This window comes from Mustela lutreola, chromosome 4 (assembly GCF_030435805.1).
Source record: "Mustela lutreola isolate mMusLut2 chromosome 4, mMusLut2.pri, whole genome shotgun sequence".
In the NCBI taxonomy this organism is placed as follows: domain Eukaryota; kingdom Metazoa; phylum Chordata; class Mammalia; order Carnivora; family Mustelidae; genus Mustela; species Mustela lutreola.
In genome coordinates this window covers 170,187,245-170,210,739 of record NC_081293.1, presented here as the reverse complement: position 1 = coordinate 170,210,739, position 23,495 = coordinate 170,187,245, and the positions used below count along the sequence as shown (strand labels likewise).

The 23,495-nt window shown below is 36.1% G+C and overlaps 1 protein-coding gene across 4 annotated transcripts in view; it reads right to left on the bottom strand.

Moving 5' to 3' along the window:
• Positions 1-23,495, bottom strand: part of CFTR (CF transmembrane conductance regulator) — a 169,500-nt gene that overhangs the window by 26,404 nt on the left and 119,601 nt on the right. For all 4 annotated transcript variants that reach the window (XM_059171669.1, XM_059171668.1, XM_059171666.1 and 1 more), the window contains 2 exons: positions 23,382-23,482; positions 10,245-10,499 (listed from right to left, as the gene is read on the bottom strand). In XM_059171669.1, coding sequence (XP_059027652.1) covers positions 10,245-10,499; positions 23,382-23,482 — 356 coding nt within the window. The remainder of the gene's footprint in view (positions 1-10,244; positions 10,500-23,381; positions 23,483-23,495) is intronic.

The following is a 23,495-nucleotide window of genomic DNA, read 5'->3' as shown; positions in this document are numbered from 1 at the left end:
ATGATCTCTGCCTGTCAAATAAGTAAATAAAATCTTTAAAATTAAAAAAATAACAGTCTCAGTACATTCTTTTCAGAGCACTTGATTCATGATTTTAGTATTGCAACAGACTAAAACCTACTATAATTATTTTTCATCTTCTATGGTCTCCAGAAATCAAGATACCAAATAAAATGAAATTTAGATCTCCAGTGATAATAGCTTTACCTTTATATATTTATTATTAATGAATCATAATTTTTTAAAAGATTTTATTCATTTGACAGACAGAGATCACAAGTAGGCAGAGAAGTGGGGAGAGAGAGAGAGAGAGAGAGAGAGGGAGAGAGAGGGAGAGAAAGGAGGAAACAGGCTCCCTGCAGAGCAGAGAGCCCAATGTGGGGCTCGATCCCAGAACCCAGGTGCCCCAATGAATCATAATTCTAACAAGTTCTTGAGAATATGCTCCTCATAACTCCAAGATAAATTACTGAATAAGATCTAGCTACTAAATAACAATTTTTATCAAGATAGGATGCTATGTGTATTTAACAAATCAAACAGACATGTAAGTGTATATGCTGCTATGATCTGAACCCTTGATTTTGAAGAGACTACAAATAAAGAAGGCAGGTAAACTCACCCAAAAAAATAAACCTTGAAATACTATTAAATATCTATTTAATCAGAGGATTGTCCAGGACTGTGATAGACAGAACTTATCACCTAAGGCATTTTGATAAGTTCACATTTATCATGAAAGACATGGCTCCAAATTAGAATCCCAGTCTGCACTTTGAGAGGAAAAAAAAATGAAGAGATCTTCTGTTGGGGAAAGGTAATGTGGATATTAAAATTCAGACCAAAAAAATTAAAAGCTTTTAAGAAAACAGCTATTTGAAATTACAAAGAAAAAACAGGTTTTTTAAAAAGTAAAAGTTGTGAAAATCTTGCTCTATTTCTCATGCACTGAAAATAAAATTTAAAATACAGATTCTAGGAAGTAAAGGCCTAAGTTAAGAGCAAAGAAGATAATGAGACACCACTTCCCTAAAATAATTGTTATGGACAAGCTGTTTTCATATAAAGACTGAATAACCATTCTGCATAAAATATAGATTTTTTAAACCTTTCACAATGTTATGAGTTGAATATTTGTGTCTCCCCCAAATTCATATGTTGGCCTTTGGGAGGTGAAGAGGTCATAAGGGTGGAACCCTCATGAATGACATTAAGGCCCTTATAAAGAAACTCCAGAAAGCTCCCTCACCTCTTTCACTATATGAAGATACAATGACAAGACAAACATCTATGAAGAAGTGGGTTCTTACCAGACAATGAATCTGCTGGCACCATGATCTCCGACTTCCCAGACTCCAGAATTGTGAGAAATAAATTTCTGTTGTTTATAAGCCTACCCTGGTCTATGATATCTTGTTACAGCAGCCCAGATGGACTCAGGCATACCATCTAGCCTAGAATGCTGAAATCCATTAAAAAAATCAAACAAGAAATGTCCCCTTGCATCCTTTTTAATTTTCTTTTTCAAATGAATTAGACCACAGCTGATCTTGCAGGATTTTGGATAATCAAAATAATGAAATTATTAAAAAAATAAAAACACTGAAGTTGAGTCTTCCTCTTAATTTAGCATGCAAGAAGTATGTTTGGGGCATTTTGTTATAGATGCTGTTATAGGTTCCAAGGGTGAGACAGTAGAAATAACAATCTTAGGAAAGCTGCTCAGAATAATATTTTGATAATCAATTCCTACACTAAACAACCCTATGGCCTAGAAGTAGGTATAAGTTATTCACTCATTCTTATTTAACATATAGTAAGCTAGGCAATGTGCTATGCAAAGAGATGAAAAGATGAAAAACAGGATTTCTGGTTTCTAGTCCAAAATATGAGGAACTTGAATATTATTACTCTGCCCTAACAAGTAAAAAGTTGAGCAAACTGAAAATCAAAAGTCTTCTAACATCGTTAGAAAGTGAAGATCCAGAACTACAACCACTATAAATGAAGAGACAGATAGACAGATATAGAGAATCACAAATTACTAGAGAAGAAACCATAATCAGAAACCCCTGCAGAAAACAGAATCAGGGTAAAAAAAAAATCCTAAACTGTAACTGACAAATTCTGGAGGCTCAGTGTGGACAAGTCTGAGAGGAAAACAGTCCGGGGGAGGCCATTTGCAGAGGGATCCCCAGACTTTTGTAAGTATTACCTCCAGTAGCCCCAAAGTGAAAAACAGAAAAATCCCTTGGTACATCCAGCAGGAGGAGGGAGAAGGCAACAATTTTGCAATATTCCAGAGCATTAAAGAATTCTGCTCTTCACAAGGCCTCCCTCAAGAAAAATTATTTTATAAGACCATAACCTACTGGGGTTTTTATTAGAACCCAACTGATATAGGGAATGAAAATACCCAACTCCTGCTCACACTAACCATCCTGTGGCATGCAGAGAAAGTGGTACAGAGGGAAATTTATAATATTAAATGCATATATTAGAAAAGAAAACATATCTAAAATTAATAGTCTAAGTTTCTACCATAGGAAACTAGAAAAAGAGTAAACTAAATTGAAAGGACACAGAAGAGAAATAATAAAAATTAGAGCATAATTGAAAATAGGAAATCAGTGGAGAAAATCATTGAAGGCTGATTCTTAGAAAAGATCCATAAAATAAAAAGCTTCTAGCCAGGCTAAGAAAATGAGAGGTGACACAAATAACTAATATTAGAATTGCAAGAGGGGACATCACTACATATCTCATTGTAAGAGAATAATAAAGGAAGGCCATAAATAACTATATGCCCACCAATTTGATAATCTAGATGAAATGAACCAATTCCTCAAAAGATACAATCTTCCAAAGATCATCCAAGAAGAAATGGATGATCTAAAGTAGACATATATCCTTTAAAGAAACTGTATCAATAATTAACAACCTTCCGGGCGCCTGGGTGGCTCAGTTGGTTGGACGACTGCCTTCAGCTCAGGTCATGATCCTGGAGTCCCGGGATCGAGTCCCACATCAGGCTCCCAGCTCCATGGGGAGTCTGCTTCTCTCTCTGACCTTCTCCTCGCTCATGTGCTCTCTCTCACTGTCTCTCTCTCAAGTAAATAAATAAAATCTTAAGAAAAAAAAATGTTTAAAAAAAAAAAAACTTTAAAAAAAAAAAAATTAACAACCTTCCAATTCAGAAATTTCCTGGTCCAGACAGATTTGCTGGTGAATTCTATCAAATATTTAAAGTAGAAATTCTACCAATCCTCTACTTCTTCCAGGAGATAGAAGCAGAGGGAATACTTCCTAACTATTCTTTGAAGACAACATTAACAGAATACCAAAACCAGGCAAAGTCATTAGAGACCAAGTTTCTCATGAGCATAGAATCAAAAATCTTCAACAAAATATTGGTAAATCAAATCCAACAATGAATAAAGAGATTATATATACCATAACCAAGTCAGATTATTTCCAGATACACAAAGTTCGTTCAAAATTTATGAGAGTTAATATAATCCATTCTATCAGTGGGCTAAACTAAGAAAAAAAACACATGATTGTAACAACAGATACAGAATTCATTTGACAAGATCCAGTGCAGATTCCTGATAAAAACTCTCAGCAAACTAGGAACAGAGGGAAATTTCCTTACCTTGTTAAAGACATCTATAATAACCCTATAGTAAACGTTGTATGTTGAGAAACTCAAAAACTTCCTGCTAAGGTCAGGAACAAGACAAGTATGTCCTTTCCCATAATTCATTTTCCATATTATATTGGAAATTTGTTAATGCATTAAGACCAGAAAAGGAATAAAAAGCCTCCAGATTGGGAAGAAAGAAATAAAACTGTCTTTGTTCACAGATGATATTATTAGATAGACAGGAAATCTAGAAGAATCCCGAACAAAACTCCTGTAACTAATAAGTGATTATGTATAGCAACGTTATAGGATACAGAGTTAATATAGAAAAGCCAATTGCTTTCCTAAACATCAGTAATGAACAAGTGGAGTTTGAAATTAAAAACACATTATCAGGCACCTGGGTGGCTCAGTGGGTTAAAGCCTCTGCCTTCGGCTCAGGTCATGATCCCAGGATCCTGGGATGAATGGAGCCCCACATCAGGCTCTCTGCTCAGCAGGAAGCCTGCTTCCTCCTCTCTCTCTGCCTGCCTTTCTGCCTACTTGTGCTCTCTGTTTGTCAAATAAATAAATAAAATCTTTAAAAAATAATAATAAAATAAAAAATAAAAATACATTATCATTTACATTAGCATTCCCAAAACAAAATACTTGGATATAAATATAAGAAAATATATACAAGGTCTAGATGAGGAAAAACCACAAAACTCTGATGAATGAAATCAGAAAAATTAAGTAAATGGAGAGATGGTCCATGCGCATGAAAAGGAAGATTCAATATTATCAAGATATCAGTTCCTCCCTACTTGATCAATAGATTCAATGCAATCCCAGTCAAAATCTCAGCAAGTTATTTTGTGGGCTGACAAACTGATTCCAAAATTTATATGGGGATGCAAAAGACCCTGAATACAACCAACACATTACAACACATTACTGAAGGAGAAAAAAGTTACAGGACTGACACTATTCAATGCCCATAACTTTGACTTATAATTGACTTAAAAGATCAAGGCTGTATAATATGAACTCCTTCAGCTTCCCAACTCTTTACTCATCCTTATCTTTAACTCCAGTTATCTGCTTTCCTTCTGTCTCAAAATAAAATAAAATAAAATAAAATAAAAATAAAAAATAAAACAACAACAACAACAAAACACAAAATCTCTATAGTATAAAGGCAAAATCCCTCCATGTAGCCATCCTCTTAGGCAGGAGTTCTTGCTATTTCTTTCCCACCACCAACGTTGGTGTTCTATATAACTCCTCATTTCAGTATTCACCCATTCCCTAACCCTTTGCAGTTGGACTTGTACCCTCATTTCTCTACACCTAATGATGATCTCATTCTTGGAAGAGCATGTATCAGTGATACAGATCACTGGCCTTACACCTAGAGTTTTTGTGCAGTAGAGTTGAGTGGGACTCAAGAATTTACATTTCTCACACATTCTCCAGTGATGTAGGTGATCCCGTCCAGAGAACAACATTCTGAGAACCACTGCTCTCTTGAAGATGACCAAAAACCACTTAGTAGCTAAACTGGGTAGGATTTTTAGAGTCTTCAACTTCCTTTATTACTTCAACTCTCAAGATTCATAATTTCCATCGTCTTGCTTCAATCTTGTCTTCTATTTTATCCTTTATGACTCTCCCAATGTGCTCAAATCAGTCACTGTTTTCTGCATGTGCCCCATGGCTTGTATTATTCCTTCTGCCTATAGCACCCTTTCCCACTCACCTTTGCCTGTTCAAATACACAGTTCAAGTCTCAAAGTCTCCCTCTAAATGCCACTTCCTATAGAAAACTTTCCATGAATAGCCCAACTCCATGAATATTCAACTCCATGAATAGCCAACTGATACTAATTACTTCCTCCTTACCTTAGAATTTTACCTTTATATTTTTAATTCAAGGAGATAACAAAGCTTTTGGAATCTGAAGCTTATACAATATGGAAGAGGAATTCTTTCCAAGAATAAAGATTTTCAAAATTATAAATAAAAAATTAAGTACAGGGCCTTGAAGGGGCTCAGGCAAATAAACTTCTCTGAAATTTAAGCTTTGCTAACTTCACAGTGGCCTGCCTCAGTTCTTACTGGATCTTGCATTTCCCCTCTTAGATGGCCATCCTCTGGGACAGATACCTCTTTTCTCTCTCTTTCTCCCTCTCTCCTTTGGCGCCTTCTTTTTTTACTTTTAAGGGAAGCGGTAAAAAAGAACTTTAAAGTCAGATAGATCTGGGTTTAAGATCCCTGCTAACTCACTCACTCAAGTGAAATTCAGCTTCTTACACTGTACAAAAGGGGTAATAATGCCTACCTTTGGAATTAAAATAAGATCAAATATGATAGCAAATAAATGTCTTTAAACAGTGTCTAGGAGATGATAAGCACTTGATAAACTTTAGTTTCCCTCTTTGGATGGCAAGATCTGTAGCCTTATGTAAGTAATCTTTAATTCCTCCAAAAGAACCTACCATTCCTTGCAAAGAATAGTTACTGAACACACATGGCCTATTTTCTATATAAAGGTTCAGAGAAGGTGAAGTGCCTAAGCGTACTGCTTCTTCCTCATTTTACAGTAGCTCTCATTATTACTTTTACATCAAGGAAACTATCTATAGAAATGAGGACTCTGCAAATTCTGTCACTCCATTAGGACTTGGTTGAATTTAATTTAGTGGGCAACTGAGCATCACCAGCACAATGGGTTGGGAGGGTGTCAGGAGGAGGGAAAGGAAATAATTTACCAGGGCTTTTCACTCTGGTTTATATCAACCTATTTGCTGCTATTGTTTGTAACTTGACATCACTTTTGGAATCTATCATGGTGGTCTCAAGGACATTCTCAGCTTCCTGTGGCATTCACTTATGTGCAAAGCAAAAGAGAATACTTAATTCATTGTTTTCTCAATGCAAGGGAGGAACAAAGGCAAATAACTAATTTTACATAGTTCTAAAGCATGATTTGAACAATGCAAACAACCTCATTCTAGTATAAGGGATAAATTTAATCTAAATCCAATCTTGCCACTTATCCTGATTTAAAACTGTTTTCTCTCTAAAATCACAAATGAGAGGAGAGAAAAAACAACCAACACCACAGAAATACAGATAATGCACTGTTTCTCACTGTTGGTGGGAATGTCAACTGATAGAGCCACTGTGGAACACAGTACGGAGATTCCTCAAAAAGTTAAAAAATAGAACTACTCTACAACCTGGCAATCACATTACCAGGTGTTTACCCAAAGAACACAAATGCACTAATTCAAAGGGATACATGTATGCTTAATATTTACAGCAGCAGTATCTATAATAGCCAAGTGTCCAAGTGATTGATGAATGGGTAAGAAGATGTAATCTATCTATCTATCTATCTATCTAAGCAGACCAAGTGTCCACTGATTGATGAATGGGTAAGAAGATGTAATCTATCTATCTATCCATGTAATGGAATATTTTTTATTTTTTATTAATATATAATGTAGGATCCTTGTCTGGTTTTGGGATCAAGGTGATGCTGGCTTCATAAAATGAGTTTGGAAGTTTTCCTTCCATTTCTATTTTTTGGAACAGTTTCAGGAGAATAGGAATTAGTTCTTCTTTAAATGTTTGGTAGAATTCCCCCGGGAAGCCGTCTGGCCCTGGGCTTTTGTTTGTTTGGAGATTTTTAATGACTGTTTCAATCTCCTTACTGGTTATGGGTCTGTTCAGGCTTTCTATTTCTTCCTGGTTCAGTTGTGGTAGTTTATATGTTTCTAGGAATGCATCCATTTCTTCCAGATTGTCAAATTTATTGCCATAGAGTTGCTCATAGTATGTTCTTATAATAGTTTGTATTTCTTTGGTGTTAGTTGTGATCTCTCCTCTTTCATTCATGATTTTATTTATTTGGGTCCTTTCTCTTTTCTTTTTGATAAGTCGGGCCAGGGGTTTATCAATTTTATTAATTCTTTCAAAGAACCAGCTCCTAGTTTCGTTGATTTGTTCTATTGTTTTTTTGGTTTCTATTTCATTGATTTCTGCTCTGATCTTTATGATTTCTCTTCTCCTGCTGGGCTTAGGGTTTCTTTCTTGTTCTTTCTCCAGCTCCTTTAGGTGTAGGGTTAGGTTGTGTACCTGAGACCTTTCTTGTTTCTTGAGAAAGGCTTGTATTATTTGTTTCAGGGGTACAGGTTTGTGACTAATCAAGTCTTACACAATTAAAAGCACTCACCATAGCACATACCCTCCCCAATATCCATCACCCAGCCACCTCATCCCTCCCACCCTCTCCCCTCTAACAACCCTCAATTTGTTTCCTGAGATTAAGAGTCTCTTACGGTTTGTCTCCCTCTCTGGTTTCATCTTGTTTCATTTTTCCCTCCCTTTCCCTATGATCCTCTGTCTTATTTCTCCAGTTCCTCATATCACTGAGATCATATGATAATTGTTTTTCCCTGATTGACTTATTTCGCTTAGCATAATACCCTCTAGTTCCATCCACATCATTGCAAACAGCAAGATTTCAGGTTTTTTTTTTTTTTAAAGATTTTATTTATTTATTTGACAGAGATCACAAGTAGACTGAGAGGCAGGTAGAGAGAGAGAGAGGCAGAAGCAGGTAGAGAGAGAGAGAGAGGCTCTCTCTGAGCAGAGAGCCCGATGCGGGGCTCAATCCCAGGACCCTGGGATCATGACTTGAGCTGAAGGCAGAGGCTTTAACCCACTGAGCCACCCTGGCGCCCCAGATTTCAGGTTTTTTGATGGCTGCATAATATTCCATTGTGTGTGTGTATGTGTGTGTGTGTATATATACCACATCTTCTTTATCCATTCGTCTGTTGATAGATACCTAGTCTCTTTCCATAGTTTGGCTGCTGTGGACATTGCTTCTATAACCACTGGGGTGCACATGCCCCTTTGGAACACTACATTTGTATCTTTAGGGTAAATACCCAGTAGTGCAATGGAATGGAATATTTTTTTAACCATGAAAAAGAATGAAATCTTATTATTTTCAATGACATAGATGGAGCTAGAGAGTATTACACTAAACAAAGTAAGTCATAGAAAGACAAATACCATATTATTTCACTCATACATGGAATTTAAGAAACAAAAGACATGAGCAAAGAGGAAAAAAGAGAGAGAGAGTGAGAGAAATTAAGAAACAGACTCTTAATTATAGAGAACAAAGTGATGGTTACCCGAGAAGAGATGGGCTGGGGGATGGGTTAAACAGGTGATGGAGATTAAGGAGGGCACTTGTGAACACCAGGTGTTGTGTGGAACTGTTGCATCACTATATTACACACCTGAAACTAATATAACACTGTATGTTAAATAACTGGCATAAAAATAAACCCTTAAAAAAAACTATTTTCTCTCAAAAAAAAGGAAAAAAATCCCATTCTTGATGAGCAAAAATATAATAAAGAGGTAATTTTAGTAGTATGTGAATTTATTTATCCTAACAATAATATTAAAAAGAAGAGCCAGAATTTCTGCTGTACCATTTCAAGCCATTTAGCATGGTATACAGAAACATTTTTCCTCACCCTATATTTTCTTTAATAGAATTTTTTCCAGTGCATCAAATTATGAAATATCCCTAAACCAATGGATCAAAGTAAGTGATAATAATCTGTGTTGGTGACAGTGATGGTGGCCTAATGAAGCTTACTGACCATTATTTCAATGGTAAAAAAAATCTCTATTTGAAATTAAACCACGAAGAGAGAAAGTTTTAAAATTCAGTTTTCATAAAAAGTGGCTCTATTGTATTCTATCTCAATTTTTAAAAATAATCAAAAGAATATAATAATCCTATCTAGATTTATGGAGCAGCCCAAAATAAGAGATTTGAAATATAAACTATAATTTGAAATAATTTAAAATATAAAATACAACACCACATTTCTAGAACATGAAATATGAGAATAACTGCCCCTTTCTCCAAGAATTAGTTCTAGAATTGGTATATCTGAATACCATCCATGTACTCAGCCAAGGGATGAGATCTATGAGGACTTCTTCAAAATAATACATGGTTATTTTTGCTTATTAAACAATAAAATTGTTGCTTTGTAAATAGCTCTTGCTTGGTAAATTACTGGGAAAAAAATCTAAATAATCCCTACCTTGATTAAAATTCCAAATAAACAAACTGAACAAAACTAAGAAGAAAAGTACCACTTTTTTGAGAGTGTCAATTAGGTAAAATTCATGAAGAAATTAGATAGCATCAACAACAAAATATTTCTCTTACCTGAAATGGAAAACAGTTTCAAGATGCAAAATTTAGAACATGTGATAATTTTGACTTCTTCAACAGCTTCTTTTAGTTAATAAGCTAGCAATCGATTAGATATTCTACAAGTAGAACCACATTTAAAATGAACCAACTATATAATTTCTGGCCTTGGCAAACTAAATAGCATATGAAAAAATAATGGCTTCATAATTAATAACTTGAAATATGTATATTCAGTATTGGCCTTAGTCTACAATAATAAGGTTACCCATGGATTTTACCAACACATAGCTTGAGGCTCCTGAGATTTACTTACTAAGCACCGATCAAATAAAGCAAGGAATATTTAAATCTCACCCTCTGGCCAGGACTTATTGAGAAGGAAATGTTCTCTAATATGGCATTCCCACCATCTATATACTTTGCTGTGAGGTCTTTGACAGTCATTTGGCCCCCTGAGGGCCAGATGTCATCTTCTCTCACATGATGATTCTCAGTAATCAAAACTTTTGAGAGCTGGACATCCTTGGATGGTTTGAATGACTTGGTGGGTGGTTTACTTTCTTCTGCTGGCATGTCAATAAACTTGAAGACTCTGCTTACAGATCGCATCTGAAATGAAATAACAGCATTTTATGTTTGTTTGTTTAATAACTGTAGGCAATGTCATAATTAGTGTGATGATTCCTTAAAAAATAACATGTAAGACGTGACGCTGCTCATCGTCACCTGGTTATTTATCAGGAGGTTTTTCAATGAACTAACAGGAAATAGTTGGATATAATTAAAAGCTTAACCAAAGAGAATTAACTAAGATTTATATAAATGGGCTCTGTATAGACCTGTTTATTTTTGTGATCATTTAATTCAGTTATGCAAGCCACACATAAATGGCCAAATTATACTCAAAGGGATAGATGATGTCAGGGGGAAATTTTTTCTTCAACTATGAGCAACACTGCACACTGTTGTACAAGTGGTATATTATAATAAAACGCCCCATGCCTCAAAACCACTACTGAAGATTCTCCCCTTTCTCTCAAACTGCCTGAGAAACGGTCTATAATTCTGTATGTCAGCTGGGTGGCAAGTGATGCTTAGTAGATTTTGAATGACTTCACGAGAATCTTTAAACAAATTTAAGTCATTGTCCTGTATCTGTGGTTAAATAATTACATTTTTTATATAAACTACTTACAGATCAATTTCCATTGCTGACACTGTAAAATGTCACTGCATATAAAAGTTGTATTTGAAATTAAATACATGGTTGCTCTATAAATCTATTCATGTAACATTAACAAAGTATATCTTGAATGTCTATAGAAATAAAAGAGCTCAACTATTTCTCAAAGGTGCTTAAATTCTTTAACAAGAACATGTTCCTTTGGCTAGTTATGATTTATTGAAATTTTGAATATAGTTTTTAAAGTAGACTTACAAATAATAGGTACCTTAATAAATATTTGAAAAATCCATAAAAGAATAAACAAATGAATATGTGAATGATTACAAATATATGAATCAGTAAATGAACAATAAGAAAGAGTTGAAGACTTTGAATTCACTCAATTCCTATTTTTAATAGATATAATCCTTGATGGCTCAGCCCTGCCCAGGAATTACTAGCTTACTGGAAGGAAATTCACTGCTTTTTTTTTTTTTTTTTTTTTTTTTTTTTTGGTCTTTAAAGTAATTACTGATTCTGGCTTTCCTTGGTCAAGAATTCAACCCTCTTGGGTTGAGCCCTGGGTGGCTCAGTCAATTAAAGTGTCTGCCTTCAGCTCTGGTCATGACCCCACGGATTAAGCCCATTAAGCCCTCATTGGGCTCCTTGCCCAGTGGGGAGCCTGTTTCTCACTGTCCCTCTGCCTGCCACTCCTCCCTGCCAGTGCTCTCTCTCTCCTTCTCTCTGTCAAATAAATAAATATAATCTAAAAAAAAATGCATTTAAAATATTTTATTATATTTATCCTGCATAAGAATAATATTACACTCTTGAAATGATTGAAAGAAATGCAAAATGAAGCTTAATTTTATGAAATAAAGTAAGTCTGTTGACATTTCTGCATGTCAATGTTGTGAAGAATTCTAAACTAGTCTTTGTTAAATGCTTTAGCACATCAGAAGAGACACCATATTTAAAAAACTTTATATTTTAATACTTCCAAACAGTAAGCAAAACACTTAAATATTGCTATCTAAACTACTCAAAATTTTATGTAGTATTATTAGAAAATGACATTTAAAACCATTATTTTGGCAGCACTGAAATGTATACAATTTTTTTTTTTTTTTTTTTGCATAAGGAGTTTTAAAGAGTATAGCAAATTATGTACTCCATTAGTGAGGCTTACCACTGAGGGTGAACCTAGAACTTATAATGTCAAATTAGTAAATGGAATGTACCTATCAAATTTAGAAAATTGGGCACTTAGGTGGCTCAGTTGGTTAAGTGACTGCCTTTGGCTCAGGTCGTGATCCTGGAGTCTTGGGATCAAATTCCGCATCAGGCTCCCTGCTTGGCAAGGAGTCTGCTTCTCCCTCTGATCCTCCCTCTTCTCAAGTTCTCTATCTCTATCTCAATCTCTCAAATAAAAAAAATATATTTTTAAAAAAATTTACGAAATGAAATTTTCAACTCATCTTCCATATAGTCTAGTTGCTTAAAGTGACCCCAAGACAGACTGTTCTAGTTACCCACAGCTTAGTCAAATATCCCTGACCAAGAACAAGTTCGTCTTAACAATGGGCACTGATCCATAGCATGTAAGCAGACACCTGTTCAGTTCAGTGGGTTAGGACATTTTCTGATGAGACAGAAAGGTGGCTAGTGCAGACACCTGCATTATGGCAAGTTTTGCAACCACTGAAATGCTGTTACTGAATAGATGATGTGGCCAGATAATATAATAAGTTACTAATTCCTTGTCCCTCACAGGTTCTCTAACTGGCACATTCTACTTCCACTGCTTTTTAAAGAAGAAGCCACAACAGAACCAGAGTAGAAAAAATGAATTTTGGTCCTTCAAGTTTCAAAAATTGGCTTTTGGAACCAGTGATGGATAGTTTGAAAATTTTGAGCCACCTGAATTTGGCTATTAAGTTTCAAAAATCAAAGCTTGAAAGACTCAAAGCAGTGTTTATGCAAAAACAGTAGCCATAGACGAATTTATGATGGATGAGAAACAGCTCTTCTCTTCACCCCACAATCTGACTCATGAATGGGGCAACAAGAGGACTTAGGTACCAATTCCTTTAAAAAGGAGTCCTGACTTGCAACCAAACTCTAGTTCTATCCTTGAGTAGATTTGGGGAATTTTTGGACACAGGAGGTCTATGCCTTAATATCAAGGTGAAGCCCAGGAATGAAGCATGCCTTAGAGAAACTTCCAGTTTGTGGAATAGCATGGAAGCAGTAGAGTGGACATGGGTGCTTGGCATGTCTAGATCCAGACAGCTTTAGACTTCCCTTTATTTCCAGAGTGGTGCTAGATGAAAACCAAATTCCAATCCTTTGGTCCCTCAGGGTCTTCCATGCCTTGGTCATGGGAGAAGTTGAGAGAGAACTCATCAAAGTAAGGCTCATAATCAGGATCAGAAAAACAAAGATGCAGTCTCCACGGACTATACACCTCTAGGTCAAAGAGCAAAGTCAGTGCCTCAGAGACAGCACAGACAAGGGGAAACCTAGGGCCAGATGCTCCCTCCCCCAGTGCTTTGGCATTCTGTAAACTCCATTCAGAATTTAGATTCACTTCCAGCAGAATTTCTGAACATGCTGAGATTGCTTCTTGTACTCCGCAGCACATGTATTCAATCAGAAAATAAATTCAACTACAGCAAAAGGAGAGTCATACATCTTACACACTTGATTTCATAGCCAAAGTTTCATGGCTGACCAGGGATGGACCCCAGTTTGGTGGAAACTAAAGCTTAAATAATTGAAGGGTTTCTTCTTATGTGAAAGCATCAAAATTACGCATTTATAATTAAGTATGGGGCCTCAGGAGGTGTCCATGCAAGAGAGAGGATCTGAAGCTGATCCTCCACAGGCTTCTGGTTGAGGCCACACTGCCTATTACAGTCACCTGATTCAAAGCATTCCTTATTGTATCCTCCCCATCTAGGGCTTAGCACCAAGCAGTCCCTTAATAAATCTTTGTTAAGGATGAGTGACCCCATTGTTCTACCTCATCTGCAGAAAGCAATATCTGGGCAGGGTGAATGACAGTGCTGAGTCCCTCAGCAGACAATGGAGGCAGCCATTGTACCTCTCAGCTTCTCAGTCTGAAAATAGACATTGCTATTTGGATTTGAAGGAAATGGCAGCATACCAGACTATTTTTAGTCTCATCTAGTTGTTTTCAGTTGAGCTTTTTATTTTAACTTAATCCTTTTTCTAATTTAGAATATCTATTAACACTGTCAGGTGATATGTAAAAACCACTGTGCCACTGGACGGAAATTCAGATTGGGTAATTCTCAGAGTGACTGTAGACTGTGGACAAGCTGCCTCTTCCTGGACAGTGAAGGGTGTTCCCGAGGAGGAATGAGGAACAGCTCTGCCTGGCCCTCTGACAGGAAAAGTCTCAAAGTTAGCCATTACCAGCTTAGGTGAGAGCATTTGTCTTAGATTTTCAGAAACTAACGATGAAGGCAAAATGAGACTCAGACGCTGAGATGCTCAACATGTTCTTCATGTGAAGAGGAAAACCTGAGGTCATCTATACAGACTTCTATAAAATTAAAGTTTAGCCAAAATGAGGTGGGATTTTTTACTTGAGAAATGGCTGCTTTAAATTTCTGGTTTTTCTAATAATAATAATAATAATAATAATAATAATAAACTAGTTAATTAATCTCTGGTTTTGTTATGTAAATTTATTATGCTCCAAAACTTCTCCCAAATCAATCTTTAACACCGAATCTTATTATCTTTATATTAACTTCTCAAGTTTCTAATCTAAGCATCAGAAGAACAAAGTCTTTAGGCAATGTGATGGTTAATGAAAAGAAAGCTCCACAGCCTTATGACAACCTTATTTTATAAGTGATGTGTTCAGTGGGGGGGGGGGGGGTGATTCCTGACTTTCCTTTTCCCTCTCTGTTGATGGTCAGTGAAGAAAATTCTTTTTTTTTTAATTTTTCATTTTTTATAAACATATATTTTTATCCCCAGGGGTACAGGTCTGTGAATCACCAGGTTTACACACTTAGTGAAGAAAATTCTTAAAAACCTTTTCTAGAATAAGTCAGAAAGCCAGACTCCCCTCCTCCAAAAAAATATTTGCTCTATTTCCTTTTATCCTTTGGGTTGTGTAGAAAACAGGGCATTAAAATTATGCATGGACATCAAAACTATATGCTTAACACCAGAAGTTATGATAATAAAAATATATTTCCTAAGCCCGACGTCTAGTGGGCAACACTTACAGAGATTTCACAACTGGTTTTTATAGGAGAATCACAAGAAATAAATGTGAGGAGAATCATTGGCAAAACTGATACAAGGTGAAGAACTTCACACATTATATTTTCAAACAATGAAGTATACAAAAGGGAGGTTTTACATCGTAGATCCTTCCTGCTAGGTCCAAACGAAATGTTTTTCAGGACTCACTAATACAACCTGTGACCCAAAGCCACATTATAGTCATTAGCATAATCTTTAGGCCATGCACATAGACTTATGAGATAATGGTTATCATGTAAATATTTTCTCTGCCTAAAACATATTCCTGAAACTTTAGTCTATCCTTCTGTGTCTATCACTTAGGCTCCTAGAGCATTAAAAAGTCAGTCAAGGACTGCATTGTTATAAATTATTAACAGCATAAGTGAGCTACTTATAGTGCACTATACACTCTAAGTCTTTGTAAATTATTATACCCTGCTAGCTACACAAACTTTACTGCAAACCTGTGGTAAATCACATGGCAAATCAATATTACCTTTTCTGACTGCAAGAAGTAATAGAAATGGTGTTCTTTAAATAAGAGAAAGAAAGTCCATCACAGCTAATGACAAAAGGAATAACCTAAGAAATACAGAGGTATCAAATATGTTGGTGTCTATTTTCGGTAATTAACAATGTCAGTAATCATGGTTATACTAAGTGTGCCAATAGGCAGGAAAAACTCTTAAATTTTAATTTGAAAAATACCATATCACTTACTGAATCTACTACTCACACTTGAACTTACACTCTGTCTGGTATTACTATTTTTTAAAAGCAATGACAGGCCATCAGCAAGTACTTAATGAATAAAATTGAGTACATGTGGTATCCATTACAAGTATTTCAAAGAAAATCTCAGGAAGAGGGGTCTAAAGTATCATATCAAAATATTTTTTCAAGGACAGAAAAACAAAGAAAAATATGATATTATACAATTTTAATGAGATTTTCTCTAAACATCTTAATTTTGAAATATTTTGGCTTCCCCAAAGTACTATTACTAAGCATCATCCTTTTATATCCTATTACAGATATATTAGTTAATATAAAAGGCAAAAATGATTTGCTGGTGGTCCATCAATTCCCAAGTAAATTCTATTCCATAGACCAGAGATCTATGGACCAATGGTCAAATCCAGCTATATCCAACTGTTTATATTAGTTTTGCCCTACAAAGGTTGAGTTGAGGAGTTACCATAGAGACCATATAGCTCTGAAAGCTGAAAATAGTAACTATCCAACCCTTTATAGAAAATGTTTGCTGACCTCCTCCTATGACACACACAAAAAGTCAGAGCTAAAATGAATGTTAGAGAGTATCTACTCCAGTGATTCACAAGTCTAGATACACATTGGAATCACCTGGAACACTTTAAAAAATATAGACATCATCTCCAGCCACCCTGCCCCTGACCAGGAGAAATGATTTAATTGATCTTACAGGACCCCGGGTAATCTATATTGTTGTAAACTTTCCTCATGTGCTGTTGAGGTTGAGAACTTCTGATCTAATCCTTTAATTCTTGGTACAAATGAAAAAACCTAAACCCAGGGAGCTAAAGTGACAGTCGCAAAACTCAACACATTTTCTCAACTTTCCAACACTCCAGCAGTCCTTTATGGCTCTCATAAGCCTCCCCTACAAATTCAAGACTCTAGAGCATCTCAATAGCACTTTCTCTGTTGGCTCTAATAACACACTGGTTCAGTGCTTTGTACTGCTCCAACAACTGCAGTGGTAAATGACTTAATCAGTGGAGTTTAGGGGTGAAGGACAGTGGCAGGTAAGTCTGATTCCTGTGGACATCTGGAATAATACCTACATCTATGTCAATCAAGACTTGAAATCTTTCATGTGAAAGATTAGATTCAGAAGAGAATGTCAGAGCTAACATGGACCTTAAAAAAATTTTGTAACCAAACTGTTTCCTTTTACAGAGAGAAACGTGAAGCCCTCAGTGGGGGTGATGACTTGCCTAAGACAACACATCTTGGTGATAAAACAAGAGTAGAATACAGAATAGAAGAGCCACTCTGTAGGACAGAAAGGACATGTTTGGAGGAAAAGAAGTCTTGGGACAGATGTCATGAATGGAAAACATGCTACAAAGCCTCATGAGGACAGAAAAACAAAGAAAGTTATGATCAACAGACCACTGAAGAAAGGGGGAAAGAGAAGAACTGAATTCTCCCCTCAAATTCTCAAATTCTTGGAGCAAAACTGGATTCAGTACTAGAGAACTGGGCATCAGGTGCAACAAAGAGAAGCCAGGTTCCCCTTTTTTGTTCTCTTGTTGGTTACTGTACCATCAGTCACTTGATCTTTACTGGAATCCAAAAAAAATAAAACAAAAAAAAACAAAAAAACAAAACAAAAAAAAAAAAAAACCCAGAGGTAATAAAAGGATAAAGGAGAAACAGAGGGAGTCTCTATTGACACAAAACTCTTCTCAGATTGCATCACTCTTGCAAGAACTTTCTGGAGCCTCATTAACTGGAATCTAAATGTGAGCCCTGCAGATACACTGTCTTCCCTCTTGGTGGTTTCCTTCCCCTTGTCTTGTTAGGAACACATAGTACAATAGGCATGTCTTATCTGCTGCTGTAGTTAGAGAATTAAGGAAGCAGGATACTATTCACATGTTCAGATCTTTTAGTTGTGCTCACTAAGTGGTAGACATTCCTGAAAAATACATGAATTGTCAACTGCCTCATTCAAACTGACTTTGAGTGTGGGTAATCCACCAGTCACCAGATAGCTTGATGTTGCTAAGTCTGAAACATCACCTCTGCACCCATTTTAACTCTTATTTATTTAATTATCATTCATTCATGGGTTCAGAAATATAGGTATATACATTGCCTGTTTAAGATATGTAATTGCTTACATAGCTAAAAATAGGACAAAAAGACACCTAAGGGTACTAAAAATGGCAGGTATCTTGTGAGTCCAAAGAAAATAAATTAGTACACAGATTCATTAAGAATATAAAAAACTGGATCTCAGAGTGGCTCAGTCAGTTAAGTATCTGCCTTCAGATCAGGTCATGATCTCGGAGTCCTCAGATGGAGCCCCACATTGGGCTCCCTGCCCTGAGGGGAGTCTGCTTCTTCCTCTAACTCCACCCCTCCCCTGGTTAATATATTCTCTTTCTCTGTCTCTTATTCACTCTCTCTTAAATGAATAAATAAAATTTGCTTTAAAAATATACAAAAATTTAAAACAGTAGCTTTAGCAATAACAAATGTAATTCATTTAGTACTTGAGGTATGGAGTTAAAAGGAATTAATACTTCTTTTTCACCCCATCTACAGAATGGTATAAAATATACAAATCAAATAAATAGACAGACATATACACATATACACATTTATATACATAAGTGAAGAGTGAATTTGAAATAACAGTATTTAAAATATCATGATATCAACTGAAATAATTGGAAATTCCCTAAAAGGGGGTTTTCAGTGGGAATTATTAAATTTGACTTTCTGGCAATTTTACTAATTTTTTAAAATTTCTGGGTGACTCACAGCCTACTAATCTGTATCATTCATAAGGTGACAATGTTCAGATGATTTTTCTTTCCAAACTACTATATAAAGCCAGACAAATTAGTAAGTAGAACAGAAGTTTTATTCCCTTTTAATGGTCTCATGATACCACATGTTGTATTTTGAGGAGATTCTAGATAAGAACTTAGGCCCCAAAATGTCAAGTTTACTGGAAGACATTCTTATCGCTGTGCTTTCTAAACACAGAGAGGCATCAAGTTGTAGTGTATCTTCAGAGAGTCTGGTTTAGACTAGAGGTATGAATGAGTGATTGAGAGATGGTTTCTATAGCACAGCGTTAGATGGCAGCAGCTAGCGAGAAGACAGAAGAAGGCTGGAATATAGCTAATGTTCAGAGACCTGTAAGAAGAGGAGGGGCCAGCAAAGAGAAGTAAGGAGGAACCCAAGAGGTAGCAGAGACGGTCAGGAGGATCATCATGGTGGTGAGAGAAGAAAGTATCCAGAAGAAGGATTTGTCTATGGCATAAGTACTGCTGAGAGCGTAAGGGAGACAAGGACATTGGACCTGGAAAAATATTTGCCATGAGTCATGGGGCTGATGCAAACAAAGAGAAGTAGGCTCTGGCAAGAATGGGAAGGAGGAAATGGAGATAGGCCCTCTTTCAAGAAGTTGTGCCATAAATAGATCAAAGAAAAGAGGTGCAAGATATACATCAAGGGAAGATAGTTTTATGATGGGGACAGAGGTCCCACAAAGAGCAGTTAATTGTGTGTTACTCGCCTTTAAATGGGAATAAAGACACAGAGGGAAGGTAGGGCATATAAGTAGAGGTGAACAGGCTGGTGCACTGGTAGAGAGAAATAAGGAAATTCTTGTTGGTTGCATCTGGTTTTTTCTATGATGTAGCAAGGTCATTGGCTGAGAGTGCAGGAGGTAGAATCACCAGAGCTCCCAAGAAAAGATAAGAAGGTGGGAAAGAACTATCTTAGGGAATATAATGAAGAATTTATTAGGAATATGTAATCAAAGGGTTTTTGGTCAGCTTTGAGTGTTGATAACTGAGATGTGCAGTCGGTTACAAAGTGACATGAAGTAACAATGAGGAGGTGTTATCATCCAAATATTACCCTTACTGGCTGAAAGCTAATAAAATCCAGGCACCTGGGTGTAAGCAAATGATGCGCAGTAAAAGAAAAGTCATTCTGCCGTTTTATAACTTCATAGTTCTGTTTATGTTTGATTCTGTGCCCGTATCTAAACTAGGCTAGAGAGGTAAATGAAATACACTTTCTAAGTCTAGTTTTGTTTTTTGTTTTACAGAGTAGCCCTGCACTGGAAAACTGGAAGTCCATATCATACAAAACTCCCTCTTCACTGCATTTAAACTCAGATCTAAATTCAGTTAAGACATTCAGTAATGTAACATGAGAACACAGTGAATTTCTCCTTCAGAGGTCACAAGGATCTTCTGTGTTAATATCACATAGATGTAGAATTTGAGGGCACAGCTATCTCCCCTCCTATCCACAACATATGCCAGGTGAAAACAACAAGATTACTGTACAACTTTAGTAGGGGTAGAGGTAAAAAAGGGAATTAATATTAATAACTAGATGAATGTCCACAGGGGCCCAGGAAAGACCGCTTGTATATTTGGCAGGGAAATGAAAACTAACATGATCACTTTGATATTTAAACAAAAGAACATGAATTTTTAAAATGAGATCAAATGCAAATATTGATACTTTTCATAGGCTGTATTAAAATATAATAGTTCTTTGCAAAATTCTTTCATGCCATAAGATCAAAGACACAATGTCAAAGCACAGGGTTACAAAGCTCAGGAATGCCCATGTGAAAAACTTAGAGAAGTCAACATACCTTAAACAAACTATTTTTTTTTTTACACTAAACTTTAATGGAGATTGGACAAACAGAATAGAAATGTACCAGACAAAGGTTTCAGCATCAAATATATACAGGTTGTTTCATAAACCAAGAAAATTAATATAACAAAGGAACTGTGCAAATACAAGGTGAAGAGATATTTTTAGATAAAGAAGTAAAGTACACGAGGATTTTAATTGTAAAGTCAAAGTTGTAGAAAATTTGAACAAAAAAATAAATGCAAGCACAATACTGATTTATTCCTCTCCTGCTATTTTCCAACAGAAATCTCTTTCTTTTTTTATTTTATTTACTCTCACTTTTATTTATACTCACTCTCACAGAGAGAACGAACACAAGTGGTGAGAATGGCAGCAAAGGGAGAGGGGAGAAACAGACTCCCTGCTGTGCAGGGAACCCAATGTTCCCTGCTCGACCCCAAGACCCAGGGATCATGACCAGAGCCAAAGGGAGATGCTTAATGATTGAGCCCCTCAAAAACCCCTCAACAGAAATATTTCTAAGAATATGAGACCCAACTTTAAAAGTGTTAAGAGTTAAGTGAGGAAATAAATGGAGTCACAGAAAAAGCTAGCCAACCCCCCAAAAAATAACATTCAAGGAAAAGAGAGAAACCTTACTATAAATCGTCTTAGGGTTAAATTACATTTCAAAAAATTAATAAAATGCTTTGCCTAAATAAAATATTAGATACATGGGCAGGCATAAGGCATGAAAAGTTGTTTTTTCCCCAGAGATATTGTTTTATAATGATATTTGTTCTTTTTTTTTTTTTTTAAAGATTTTTATTTATTTATTTGAGAGAAAGAATGAGAGCATGAAAACAGTAGGAGGGGCAGGGAGAGTGACAAGCAGACTCCTCTTTGAGGGCAGAGCCCAATTCTAGGCTCCATCTCTCTTGACCCTGAGATCATGACCTGAGTCAAAATCAAGAGTCCGCCACTTAACCGACTGAGCCACTCAGGTATGCCATGATGATATTTCTTCTGATAGGAATTGGTTATAAAATTTTTACAGCTGAATGAACGTGTGCATTCTGGGAACATGGGACCTATTAGGAGAGTGGAGAAGGAATCTAGGCAAAAAGTGTAATGATGATGTTATATGTATGGTCATTTTCAACTTGGCTGTCTAGCCCCTCTGCAAACGCAGAATTGGATGACTGATTTTTTTTCTTATAATTTTTTTATTTTTTATAAACATATATTTTTATCCCCAGGGGTACAGGTGGATGACTGATTTTTAAGTACGCTATTCCCGGCAGACTAATCAAAGTTGACAATGCAGCTATTCTTGAAAATCATGTATTTTTTAAACTAACAGTGGGAAATCTGTCCTTCTTCCTTTTACCTCTCATTATTGCTGCCATGGGATTTGTGCCGCTGACACAGTATTCACTCAGTTATATACTACAGCAGGCTCTGCATTCTGGAGACCCAAGACAAGAGAAACAATGAAACCAAAACATGGTCTTTGTACCCACTAATAAAGTATATAAGTGTGTGGGGATATTGGCCCAAAGAGAGAGAGAGAAAGCAAAAAGAAACACTCTGGGGCGCCTGGGTGGCTCAGTGGGTTAAGTCTCTGCCTTCGGCTCAAGTCATGATCTCAGGGTCCTGGGATGAAGCCCCATATCGGGTTCTCTGCTTGGAGGGGGGCCTGCCTCCCCCTCTCTCTCTCTGCTGGCCTCCCTGTCTGCTTGTGATCTCTCTCTCTCTGTCAAATAAATAAATAAATAAATAAATAAAATCTTAAAAAGAAAAAAAAAAAAAGAAACACTCTAGGAACGAGAAAGGAAATATCACTAAATACTGGAAATTTAAAAACTAAGAAATAAAAAAAGAATACTATGAAAAAGATAATGCTGATGAACTGGAAAACCCAAGACTGGGAAGGGTTTCTTAAACAAGATACCAAAAGATAAAGGGTAATATTAATGAAATTAACTTCGTTAAACTTAGAAGCTTCTTTTTATGAAAAGATACTATAAGCTAAGCCACTGACTAGAGGACCATGTTTAAAATATACAGAATCGACAACCCAGAATTCATAAACTTTCATGAATCAATTAAGAAAAAATTCAGCTTACTACAAAAATGGGCAATTGACAGAAACAAATAATTAACAGAAGAGGAAGCCCATAAGCCAATAAATACATATTAAGCAGTCCTATCTCTTTAGTAGTCACTTCACATCCATCCGATTGCCAAAACTAAAAGGTCTGACAACCTGATGAAACTGTGGACCAATGAGAATTCTTAAACTCTCTTGATGGGAGTATAAATTTATACAAGATATTTGAGAATAATTGGGTACCATCTGGTAAAGCTGAATGTGGGTGAATTCTATAACCCAGTATAGCCATTCCTGTGTATCCATCCCTTGACAAGGGTTTTTCATTGCAGCATAAGATCTTGACTGTGGCTGTCTATGTGGAGAAAGGAAGAGATACAGGTCTAAGCTGAGATACATAGTAGTCTTTGATTCTTCTGTAATGTTTTATTCCTTAAGCTGGGTGTTGGATATGTAGTCCTCTCTTATGTCATTATCTATGCTCTTTGGTTTGTCCAAATTTTTTCATAAAAGTTAAAAAATAATAATTACTTACCAAGCTGTCCACATCTATGCTGGAGTTTACAGCCCATTGCAATGTACCCATGATATTCATGGCTAACGTTAGAATAATACCAACTGCTCCTACTCCTTCACCTATAGGTGGGGA